The 13,171-nt window shown below is 40.1% G+C and overlaps 1 protein-coding gene across 10 annotated transcripts in view; it reads right to left on the bottom strand.

Annotated features, from left to right (window-relative positions):
- UTRN (utrophin) overlaps positions 1-13,171 on the bottom strand; it is a 491,247-nt gene that overhangs the window by 68,217 nt on the left and 409,859 nt on the right. For all 10 annotated transcript variants that reach the window (XM_040965592.1, XM_040965598.1, XM_040965593.1 and 7 more), the window contains 2 exons: positions 5,234-5,295; positions 1,980-2,054 (listed from right to left, as the gene is read on the bottom strand). In XM_040965592.1, coding sequence (XP_040821526.1) covers positions 1,980-2,054; positions 5,234-5,295 — 137 coding nt within the window. The remainder of the gene's footprint in view (positions 1-1,979; positions 2,055-5,233; positions 5,296-13,171) is intronic.

The following is a 13,171-nucleotide window of genomic DNA, read 5'->3' as shown; positions in this document are numbered from 1 at the left end:
GGTGATCCTTGCAGGGGGCACACAGGCCGCAGGCTGGAGGGCACTGGGCACAGTGAAAAGTTGCGGCCAGTTGATTCACAGAAGATTCCTTTAAATGTTCAGAATCTCCCACCAGATGACACTGCTCATGGTATACTACCAAATTTCCTTTAAACACTCCAGGACTCTCTCAGCTGCCCTTCTCAGGTTTAAGGGAATGAGCTGAAGGAGGGAGTTTTTGCTTTAGGGGTCAAAAGAAAACATCATTGTATTCATTTGTTTATTCACCCAGAAGTATTACTAAAAACTGGGGCTGTGTTCACGACACAAAGCAGTTGCCTGTCAATGGAGATTTTGTGGTTGAGTCATTTGTCCTCACTTTGTAGCTCATCAGGCCTGAAGAGACCTTCCAGCACTGTCAACTGGCTACAGGACGTGCAGCTAAGCCTCTCTGAAAACATGTGTCATCACACAGTACTGAGCAGAATGCACTTCCCTTTTGTGTGAATACAATTCACTTCCTATTCTGTTCCTGCTCAACCTACAGATCACCAGCCAGTGTGTGTGGGCTTGCACAGTCTGAGCTGAAAACATGAAGCTATTCAGTGTGACTGTCACAACCTACCAACTGTCTGGGAGGTTCCACATATTTTATCTCATTCTTCCATTGCTTTATCTGCAGGTGTTTCATATCCCACTAGATTTTGCTTCCACAGAGTTTAACTTTTTCTTATTTTGTTGTTAAAATGTTATATATTTGTTTGCAAGGTTGTGAGATAGGAAGGGATAGAGAAAGGGGAGATATTTCATGTGCTATTTCACTACACAATTGTTTACAGCAGCAGGGGCTCGACCAAGCTGAAGCCAGGAGTAAAGAATTCGATCCTAGTCTCCCAAAAGGGTTGCAGGGGTCCAACTACTTGGGCCACCTTCTGGGCCCTTCCCAGGCAGATTAGCAGGGAGCTAGAACCGAAGCAGAGAAGCTGGGACTGCAACTGATGTTTTGATATCGAATGCCAGTGTCACAAGAGGTGACTAACTCACTTTGCCACAATACTGGTCCCAGTTTCTCTAATGTTAAGGGGCTGCATTACTTTATTTTCTCTAAATACTTTTACATTTCTTTTTCTCCAATTCTTTTCATACAATCATGTGAAAATTTGTTGCTAATTTCAACTGACTTTTAAGGAATAGGTTTTCCAAACTCATTTATTTAAGGCTAACTCTCAAAATTCATTGAACTGTTTAGACACATAACAACTAGAAACAAAAGGTAGAACTAAGAATATACGGATTTTTTTTCTGATTTCTTTATCTCACAAATCATGTTCTATATTAATTATTTGACAAGGCCTGAATGTTCTGAAAATAGACACAGCCAACTAAACTACAACCAAAAATAGAAAACCCTTAGTAGGTACTCTAAGTATTCATATTTTGATGTAATTCTAGGCTATTTGAGGGTAGGGCAGACAATAACCTTTTAATAAAACATCAATTATAGACTACCACAATATTCTTCATAGGGAAAAACTCATAGGTAATACTATCTTAAGATATATTTAAATGAAAACAAACTTGTCTCTAATTTGTCAAAATACAAATTCAAGTTTGGATCAAGAAGCTGACTTTTCATCATTTCTTTATTGCATGACCACCTAGTGTCAAATGATTTAGAGCCTTAAGACTCTCTAAGGGTAATGACTTTGCTTGCATGACAATTTTTTCAGACTAGGTGGCAGCATAGTTTTGAAAACACTTTTGATATTGCACCTGTATTTTGGCAAATGTTGTTCTGCAACTGAATGAAGACAACATGTTCACTGGCCCCACTAGTGCATGATGGGACAAATAATAATGCTATAATAGAAACACAGTCAAATCCTTGAGTCAAGTGTACCAAAAACCAGAATAACTATGAGTGCTATCACCTTCTTCATTTATCTTTGTCATAATAAAAAATCCAGAGAACACAATGATTAACTGAGAGTACAACTCACAGCACAGGGCTTTCTGTAGCCTTCGGATTTTGATTGCTGTACGGTAGGCAGAGAAACGTACATTATTCAGGTCAGCTGAAATAGAAAAGAGAACAATTCAAGCACAGGCATAGTATGAAACTTAGATTGAATGCCAACAATGTTTTTGCTTGCATCAGATAATGGAAAAACATTTCTGTCCACAATAAAACTCCTTTCCTAATAAATCCCACAAAATGTATTTGAGAAAATAACTTCATGAAAAGTGACACCATTTTGAGGTATATTTCAAAGCAGGGCTGAACAGAAAATTATGTAAGAAGCATGTTTTAAAACATCATGGCTCCAAACATGCTACTCCAAAGTACATCATTTTGGCGGGTTGAGTTGAAGAGAGTTGGAAGAGCCCCAGAAGTAAAGCCTTCCAATCTCTCCCATCTTATAGTCTCCTGCCTGTCCTTCCCTCCTAAAAGTGAATTACAAATATCTGACTCCTCCTTTCCCAATGCAGGAGAGAGAAAACAGAATTCTTCTTAAGCCAAGAAACCTATTCCTTTCTCCCTCAAAGAACTTCAAATTAGTCATGTTCTGCCTTATACCTGAAGGAAAAAAATGCCACAAGGAGAGGTCAAGAACAATCTGGACAGCCCTTGCTCCATTTCTTGACTTAATCTATCATCATTAGATAAAACTATTTAGTCCAATTGCATTTCTACACAGTTGTTTAGTCTGCATTGAAGTTTAGAAGACCCATTTTACTGAAGTCTTTGGGATTTAAATTCTGAAACTCCTATTAAGATTGTGTTATCTCCTATTATGACTAAGATTGTGCAAGGGTTGACTATCCTCCAAAGGCCTACCTACTGAAGGTTTGCCTCTTGAGCCTTGTTAATAATGGTCAGTGAACAAAGGGTGGAGATTTGAAACAACCAAATTATGGCATCTAGAGTTGGAACCAGTGGGAAGTTTTTAGCTCAATGGGCATTTGCTCTCTGGGAACACTTCCGTGAGGTTGGTTGGTTAAGATGAACTTGCCGAGCTTCTATCTCTGCTTCCCTGTCAGCCTTATCCTCCTCCCTCCACACATATTCTATCATTATCACAGCCTGCCAGATTAACGCCACTGCACAATCTTGGACTATAAACTTCCAAAGAATAAAGCTTTTTCTTTTATAAGTCATTCCTCCTGGGTAATGCTAAAAGGTTGACTAATAACTGCTCCTAAATCACATAAAATGTTGATGATATAAATCTGTTATGCTTTTGCCTCACTAACCTGTATTTTGTTATAGGAATGTTGGTCATGAGCTTATGGCAGGGCAGTATCATATAAGATATAAAGGAAAAATACCTATTGTTACAGACTGATAAACAATAGGCAGAGGGGCATTCTCCTCCAGGTCAGTTCTCTAAGGATAATCAGCTTTCTTTCAAACCATGTTGTCTGTCTCAGTACTCTTAAGGCTGGACTAATTTCTATTCTCTGTCCATCAGGGTATACTGATTGTCTCTGCCCTTTTAAGGTCCGAGTAAAGTACTCTTATAATCAATGTTTAATCATTGAAAACAATGGATGCCACAATTTCTGTCTTTGAACCAAAAGGCAGAATACCAAAGACTTGGAATAAGAATATTCAGAAATTATCAAGATTTGCTCCCTGATTTTACAAATTAAAGTGACTCGGTTTTTTTTCTCATGTTTGCTCAATTTTTGTGGCGTTTGCTCAATTTTTGTGGCATTTTCATCCACCCAAATGAAAGCTCAAGTAGAACTCTAATAATGAAAGAGATAAAAGGGGCATCCCATTGTTGAAATGAGCACAGGAGAGCAGTCCTTAGGGCGCTGTAGAGAGCAAGAACACAAGTTTGCCCCTTTCGCCCTCAAGATAGTAAACAGACAAGCTCTGACCACAGTCTCTTACACTGTACTTCAAAAGACCAGCCTAAACACCCCTAGCCCAGTCTCTGAATTTACTTGAGCCCAGGGAGCAACACCCATCAAGGGTGAAATGTCTGCAAAAAGTGGGCACAGTCCCCACCTACTCCTGCATTATCTTAGAATTTCTCCACCTCTAGTAACACCCCTAGGATCCAAACAATAAAAAATCCAGCCTACTGATGAAATGGGCCTCTGCCACATGGCCACTCCACCTGTGACTCTGCAGCTGGCAGCTTCTTGGAATTTGTCTCAAATAAATTCTGTTTGGCTGAGTTTGTTCCATTTTTTCTGTTTCCATGCCACTCTCCCAACATTTGGTGCCCTGGTTTTCTGTGCCACTTTCTAACAGTCTCCTCCTGTAGCCCCTTAGCTTTCCATGAATCAACATGAGGCAAGTAAAATTTACAATTACAATTCTGGTTTAGGGTATTTCAAACCACACATTTTATTAAGAAGACGAGCAGTATTGATTAAGACTTCCATGAAGAATTTTTACACTTTAGAAGTCATTAGCAGATCAAAAAAAAATTATTGTATTTCCTTTGGAAATTCAACTATGTTTTAATGTTAAGGACATGATTCTTTCAACATAGCATGTGATGTAACAAAATCTGGTGATTAGTTTTAATTCTAAAATAGAGTTCTGCAGGCTGGCCTTGTGGCCCAGTGGTTAATTCAGCACGTGGAATGCCTGCATCCCTTATGAGGTACAAGTCACATCTACTCCAGACTGCCATTGTAGCTTCTTGCTAATTGGGCTAGCAGGCAGCAGGTGATGATCCAAGTGCTTGGGTTCCTACCACCCATGAGACCCAGATGGAGTTTCTGGCTTCTGACTACAGAATGGTCCAGCCCTGAATATTTGCAAGCCTTTGGGGAGTGATCCAGCAGGTGGAGATCAATGCTGCTATCTTTCTTGCACACCTGTGCACTCAAACTTTCTCTCTCTACCTTTGTAATCAATATATTTTAAACACTTATTTAGTTATATGAAATGCAGAGTTACTGAGAGAAGCAGAGGCACCTTCTGAGAGACATTTTTCACCCGCTGATTCACTCTCCAAATGGCCACAATGCCTGTTGGGCCTTCTACCCATGTGGCAGGGGACCAAGAATGTAGGCCATCTTCCACTGCTTTCTTGGGTGCATCAGCATTGAGCTGGATCACAAATGAAGAAACCTAGGACTTGAATTTGTGCCCACATGTGAAGCTGGTACCTGTAAGTGGCAGTTTAACCTGTTGTGACACAATGTCAATACCTTTCTTTAAAAACAAACAAAAACTCACAAAGGTCTTTGTTATTTAAGTTCATTCTTTAATTAAAACAATACTCACCGAGTGATTGAAAGAGCTCAGTCATTTTAGGATGATCCCAACAGGTCGTCTGTGTTTGATGGCTAGGAGAAAAAGATAAAGCTTTAAACAGAAATAATGCCTTATACACATAATGTAGGCACACAGCAAAAAAGCTAAGTAGAAATGTTTTTTTCCAAACATTTAAATAAAAAATTATCACATGATATAATCACTAAGAACCCCAATGTCCAATTATCACTTAATATGTGAAACATCAATAACAAATTTTAGGTGAACAATTTTCTTACGAAAAGGTTTTATCATACCCATTTCAGAAAGAACTGCATCTAAGAATTAAAGCCTTGATTACAAAGTGTGACAGCTTTGTGACCAGATCAGTTAAGTTCCATAATTGTTCTACTCTGTTAAGAAAATATCCATTAGAATCAGTACAAATCCCATGACAGCAGAAGTGATATGAAGAATTTCTTCTTCCTCTCTGTCTCTCCTCTCTGTATATCCGCCTTTCCAATAAAAAATAATAAAAATAAATCTTTAAAAAAAAAAAAAGGGCCCGGCGCGGTGGCGCAAGTGGTTAAGTCCTCGCCTAGCACGCCCGGGATCCCATATGGGCGCCGGTTCTAATCCCGGCAGCTCCGCTTCCCTTCCAGCTCCCTGCCTGTGGCCCGGGAAAGCAGTCGAGGACGGCCCAAAGCTTTGGGAACCTGCACCCGCGTGGGAGACCCGGAAGAGGCTCCTGGCTTCGGATCGGCATAGTATCGGCCCGTTGAGCTCACTTGGGGAGTGAATCATCGGACGGAAGATCTTCCTCTCTGTCTCTCCTCTCTGTATATCTGCCTTTCCAATAAAAAATAATAAAAATAAATCTTTAAAAAAAAAAGAATTTCTACACATTAGAAATTTCAAGCAAATTTAAAAAAAGAAAAACAGAGAAGTTAACAGTTTTAACTTTGAACAAAACCCCCCTCTTCGGCGGGGGTCTCTACTTCCTCAGTGCAAGTGTGTTCGTTCCATTTTCCTGAGTCCCTGGACGCCCCACTTTCCTTAGTGATGTCCTCTCTCTTGTCCTGTTGACTTCACCCTCACTTGTCAGCTTCCATCTCTACTCATTTGTAATAACCTGTGTAACTTGAACGATTTTCCCCATGATCTTTCTTCTTTGTACAAATGTCAAAACTAATTCATACATGAGCTGGAACTCTTTGGGAAACAATCCAGATAAATGGAGTGCTTATGTTCAGTTCTTCATTGTGTATTTCTGCATCTGTGTGCACATATATGGTGACAGTTCACATCTCCAAAGGTTCATAGCCTTGTATTATAAAGTAGCTTAGCATCTCTTATCTAGGTCAAAATAGAGTAATAACCTTTAATAGCACTCAAAAGACTCTTCAGATGACACTTGGTTCTTGAAAAACTGATTGGTAAGCTAAGAAAGCAGTACAGTATGCAAGAAAGAATGATATGAAAATATTCATGAGATCAAATGAAAAATATTAAGCCCATATTTCATATCAAAAAGTAGGCTATGTCATTGCAAAAGAAACAATCACTATTTTCACATAAACTGTTCTAGAAATTTCTAAACCACAATCAAAATTATAAACCTACAACGTGAAGACTTGCCTCTAAAACAGTTGGAAAGTTGTCTGGCTCTTATTCAGTAGTTCTTTTTATTTTTGTTGTAAGATTTATTCTACTTATTTGAAAAGTAGATTGCCAGAATGAGAAAGGGATTTTCCTAAAAGCTGGTTCACTTCCCAGATGTCAACAACAGACAAAGCACACTAGGTCAATGCCAGCAAGCAGAAACTCCATCTGTGTCTCCCACAGGATGCCAGACCCAACTAAGTGGGTGGGGAACTGGATCAGAAGCAGATCACCTGGGACACAAGTGGGGCTCTGATATGGAATTCAGTGCTCATGGTAATAGCTCAACCCACTGTGCCACAACACCATTCTCTGCCCTGCTTCTTAACTCAAGTGCAGAGACAACGGTAGCCTGCCACTCAGCACCAATAAAATCATTGTAATTTTCTACTATCTGAATTGCCCCAAAGAGCATGGAGGAAGAATCAGTTATTTGACCTGAACTTGGACTATTCATGGTATAGCTCAGAGCTTGACAAAAATGCAGAATCTCAGCAACAATTTCCTCCTCAGCACCCAGGAGAATTAAGGAAGCATTTGCTGAAACGCAGTGTAATTCCAGTAATTCATCATGCATTGACAATCAGGCTACTAAGATTGAGGTAACCTCTTGTTGCCACTCACAATAAATTTGAATCTCCAAGGCAACACTATTGTCCACAGAGAGAATACTCATCAGAAAGCACAAACCAAGACTCCAGCAACTGCAGCTATCAGCAGTGCAGAGTGGGATTTTATCCTGAAATGCTTTCTCTAGAATCATAGATGTGGTGCTTCACCTCACACAAGCCACATGGAACCACAAGGACGAAATACCACTACCCAGTAGGGAAAAGACCAAGGCTTCAAGGTGAACACATATATTTTTTTTATGGCTCTGTTGAGCAAAAGCACTGCAAATGGGGAGCAGAGAGAAGACGCACATTTGGCAAACAGATGGAGGGAGGGAAATTGCATCTCCCGTTGTGGATTCAGTACCGGTTGATTCATTAGGCAGAACTGCCAACGTTGAAAATAAACACAGCCTCTGGTTGGAAGACTGTAATAGCAGCTTACCCAACAGCACTCTTTTTAAAAAGTAGTTGATGCAGTTAGTTGTGTGTGCATGTGTGCTTGTGTTTACGATGGAGATGGGGAGTTGGAGTTAAAGCAAAATCCAAAATGAACCTAAAGGCCGGGAGTATTTGAACAGTTGCAGATTGCTCAGCTCCTCTTGCCAGAACGCTTCCAGTTCTCTGAGTGTGGCAACTGAAGCAGAATAAAAGCAGTAGCACTGCCCCACCCCCTCAAATTACAACCGCTTAGTTGCCCACTAATCTCAGATATAAAGAGGGACCAAGGCTTAAAACTGAGTAGCTTGATAAAATGAAATTATGCTCTGGTTCATTGAAAATCCTTTCTGGAAAAAAGCTACAGACACAGGGGTCTGGCAAAAAATGAAATGAAAAGTGAAAAATCCAACAAGATAACAAATAAGAGCTAAGTCCAAAATTTCACAAAGTAAACAACAGTGAGAATGTGTCCCACGTACTCGTGACTGGGAACCTATCCATCTCTTTTTTGCCTGCATTGAAAAAATTGTGATGGTCTTTGATGCAGGGTAAAAAAAATCAAAGTGTGACCCTTACAGCTTAAAGTTTTTTCGAGCTATCTTAAAATCTGCAACCTGCAGAAATCTGATGGTATTGAAAAGAGTTCTGGGCCACAGATACGCAACTGATTATTGTCTTGTGGGTACAGACAACTTGTTCAGCTTGGCACGTCACATCCCTTTGCTGACTGCAAAAATGTGGTACTTGGTTTACTTCTAGAGGGCCATTTAACTTCTTCCTAGTTACTTATTAATGATTTACAAGAAATATGTGTGACACATGTTCTTTTTATATATGTATGAGAGTGAAGATTTTACCTATTTTAAAAACCACCCTTTACTATCTGGGACATTGCTGGATTATCCAGATTGTATCTAGGAGATATAAATCAGTGTTCTGATATAATTACTAAATGTGCCCCTTCATTCGCTAGTGTCCCAGATGGGATAACATACTGGCCCTCCATTTTATTAACTTCAATAAAGTACTAAACAAATAAGGATAATAAACTAATATATCTCTCCACATATGATCATTCATGGGAAAGCTCTCTGGCAAGTCAAGATACTAAAGCACAAGGTTATATATTCACAAATAAAATACAAAAATGCTGTTGTCACAACAATGTCTAATGTCTAACAAAACAGACTAATAGCAAGGTACAACTACTTTGCAAGTTGCTTTGGGGATATGTTCTAAATCCATTTATCCCCATTACGGTAGCCTTATGTTTTTGTTCAGGAACATTTAATAGAAGCTTAAAAGGTGCCCTGACAAAACTGATTCTTGGACAGACTTACACATTATCATCCAACCAATGATATGCCTAGAATGGGATTTAGTGAAATTTGCTTTTTCTTATTCCATTCCAGTTAAAAATACAAAAGCATATGAGAGAAAAAGCTAAAGGTAAGTGAAGTAATTAAAAGTACAAAGGTGGGTGTGAGATCAAGTAGGTTACATGCTGCTTGGAACATTCATAAAATGCATCCGAGCACTGAAGTTCAAGTCCCAGATCCACGCTTGGTTCCAACTTCCTGCCAATATGCACCCTGAAGCACAGCAGCGTATGGCTCAAGTTGTTGTGTGTCTGCCATCCAAGCGCAAGGCCTTGACTGAGCTCCCAGCTCCTGGCTTCTACCTGGCCCAACCCCAGCAGCTGTAAGTGACAGGTGACAGCTCTCTCTCCCAGTGTCTTTCCTCTCTCAGTCTTTCACACAACTAATAACAAAAGAAATTAACTAAATATTAAGAATACAAATGCAAGGAAAAGATTTGTAGGTATGACTCAGAAATGAGACAACGAGAGGAAGAAAAGTAGAAGAAAATATACTTGTTGTATTAGGTTGTAACTCAGCTGCCCTGGCTCATGAATGCAGACTAAAACTGTTCAAAATTGGGCCATAACATTTGGTGAGGTTCTTGCTCATGGGCACTCTAAGGTGGAATATGACATCACCCTGCCCAGTCAAAGTTGAATGGCTCAGGTGCCTCCTCCTCTTACAAAGCCACATCCTGCTGAATTAGGGCCCTGTCCTTACAGCTTCATCCAGCCTTAATGAGCTCTCAAGGGCACTGCCTCCAAATGCTATGGTCTTAGCAACACCTCACAGCGGAGTTAAACTGCCAACATGAGTTTTGGTGGAGTCACACAGGCTCCACCATTAGGCTAACTTGTATAATAATTAATCATGCTAACAGCCTATGAGCAGAATCCTCAATATGTGCAAGATCTGTTCTAAACCATCTGGTATAACTTCTCTCCAAATTACAATTCTATGCTTTAAGGAAACAATACTATCCCCATTTCACAGATGAAGGGAACTAAGGTAGATGGTGCCAAGACGCCCTGCTCAAAGTCACATCGTACACATCAGAACTAGGATTCCAACACAAATGATATGATTTTAAGCCTGAGCACTTAATATGAAAAAAATTTTATATAATAAGGATTTAAAAGTATTTCTTGATGAGTCTGTCCAAATTTGAATCCTCAGGCCATCATTACAATCATTACAAATGACATCATCTCATTTGCTTCTCTTCTATTCCTTGTAAACCCCAGGCCTGGATCAGCCCAATGATCTGTCTTTTCTGGACCTGAGCAGCTGTGGATGAAAACAACTGAAGAAGAAAAACTAAATCACCCAAGGAGCAGGCTGATGTTACTTTAAATAGTTGCTTTCCAACCACACATGTCCAGATGCTGATAAATGAACTATATTCCCAATAAACTTATCAGACCCCAATATTATTCACCAGTACCTTCCATTTCTCAAAAGAGAACTCCCAAAAGAGAAGTCTCTCTTTCTGCCTTAGCAGTACCTGATTTTGTCTCAATGTCAGTGAAAAACCAAAGAAAACAAACCATACCCCCTGGATTATCATCTTGATACCACCAACCCAAACTTCCTCCTTCCTGCCAGACCATCTACCTGATTCCTTCTCTGAGGGATTATTTTTCCCTCCTACTAAAGGTAAATTCTTCTCCATGAGTTCTTGAAAACTCTTGTGCTGTTTGATCAACTTCTTTTACAGCAAGACACTTCTTAGAATACAAATGTTCATGACTTGCCAGCCTCACATGCACACACAAATACACAAGCCCTGGTTGTACACGTTTCTACAGTTAAATTCACAAAGGGACACTGCAATGTCCACCTCCCGTGTCTCATCACTATAAAAGACACTTCTACGTGGTTTTTGTCTTCTTCTCTCCACCCAAATTGATCCTATCAAAAAGGAGCCCACGTCATCAAGTAGAGTGACTGCTTCTCAGAGACAACACACACACGATTCAAGAAACTTCCTAAGTAGGTTTTGTGGTATATTTGAGTGAAAGACACTATGAAAAAATAGAAATCTTCAGAAAAAAATAGACAGAGGCAAAATACAGGCATAGCTAACACGCCCTTGGCATGTGCTCACAAAAGTTGCATTTAAGAATCAAGCAAGAGCTGCTAGCCCATCAATTCCACACTCAGGTGACTGAGGTTTGTGGGAAGTAATACTGGGATTTGAGATGACATCACTTCCCTCAGTAACACATCTTAAAGATCTAATAGGGGATATATTTGCTTTGGAATTTGGAGTCTGCTCAATTTCTGTTTCATCCAAGACCAGAATACATGAAGAATATGGAGTATATTCATCCATAATGTTGATTCCACCTTGTACATGCATGTGTGTGTACAAGTGTCTGTGTTGAGAAGGTCCTGGGGAGGCGTTTGGGAAGTAGATAAGGACATCATGTGAATTTCTTTAGATTGTAAGCAACTGCATAAACACACACACACTTCTTCACATATACCACACACACACACACGCACACATATTCTACTCTCCTGTAAGCTTTTAAAGGAAGGGAAAACCATGATTATAATTTTGGGAAAATAAGAGTATATTTAAAGGAAAATGCTAAAGGGTCTGAATATGAGCATGACAAGAAGAAATCTGACCCACTCAGAATTCAAATTGGCTATATGAACCTATCTTAAACTAAATACTAAGAAAATCTTCCTTTAAAAATGCCATTAGTGAGGCATGCATTGTAATACAGCTGGTTAAGCTACACTTGGGATGTGTGCATATTGGAGTGTCTGGAACCAAGTTTCACCTCCTTTCTGGTATACATTATTACTACCAGGAAACCTGGGAGGCAGCAAGTGATGGCTTAAGTACTTGAACGCCTGCCACTCACCCAGGAGACTTAGATGGATTTCCGGCTCCTGGGATCACCCTGGCCTGGTTCCAGTGGTTCCTCTCCCTCTCTTTTTTTCTTTTCAAATAATCAAAAATACATAAGCGTTTTAAAATGCCATTAGCTCCTCATGGCAATGAAGACACAAGACAGGAAGACCAGGTCATAAATAATGAATAATTCAAAGAATGTTAGATTTGACTAGCAAATGTCATACTCGGGAGCAAGTCCAAAGACACAAGTGTGCCAAGGGCTCTATAAGAATAGACTACATGACAACCCTAAATAGAAAATGTCAACACTGCAGGCATAGCTGATAGAACAGCAGCTATGAAAATGAGTAGTAGAATTAATAATCAAAGTTGATGTGACAGGAGTCTAAGGGAAGGGACAGGGATGACTGATTTCTAGAAACAGAGAAGATGGGGAGCATCAAAGTGCACACCCCAGGAATCCTCCAGGATTCTCCACCCTGGGGATACTTACACCAGACCCCAGAATTCCTAGGGAGTCACAGCTCCTATCCGCACCCCCCACCACCACTCAGCCCTTGGATTCTCAAACCAAGGAGAGTCAGACTCTCCATCTGTATCCCTGTATGGCACCTGTTGTTGCCTTGGGCCTGGGGGAGCCATGCATATTCCCATGTGAGATTGCCTCTGCCAGAACTGTATTCCCACAAGAGTTGAATTTATAACTGATTTCCGTGTTTGCTTTTAATGCAAAATTAATCTTTTAGATGTTTAAACACTTACACTCCTTTATCTCTTTCAATTGTATTCTTTTTTTTTGAAAGAATTTTTATGTATTTTTATTGGAAAGGCAGATATACAGAGAGGAGGAGAGACAGAGAGGAAGATCTTCTGTCCGCTGATTCACTCCCCAAGTGACCACAACGGCCGAAGCTGAGCCAATCTGAAGCCAGGAGCCAGGAGCTTTTCCAGGTCTCCCACGTGGGTGCAGGGTTTCAAGGCCTTGGGCCGTCCTCGATTGCTATCCCAGGCCAGGCAGGAA

Source organism: Ochotona curzoniae, unplaced genomic scaffold (assembly GCF_017591425.1).
Source record: "Ochotona curzoniae isolate NIBS_2020 unplaced genomic scaffold, NIBS_Ocur_1.0 scaffold_3890, whole genome shotgun sequence".
NCBI classification, from domain to species: domain Eukaryota; kingdom Metazoa; phylum Chordata; class Mammalia; order Lagomorpha; family Ochotonidae; genus Ochotona; species Ochotona curzoniae.
Note: the sequence above shows the minus strand (reverse complement) of the source record. Positions and strands in the feature narration are given on the sequence as shown.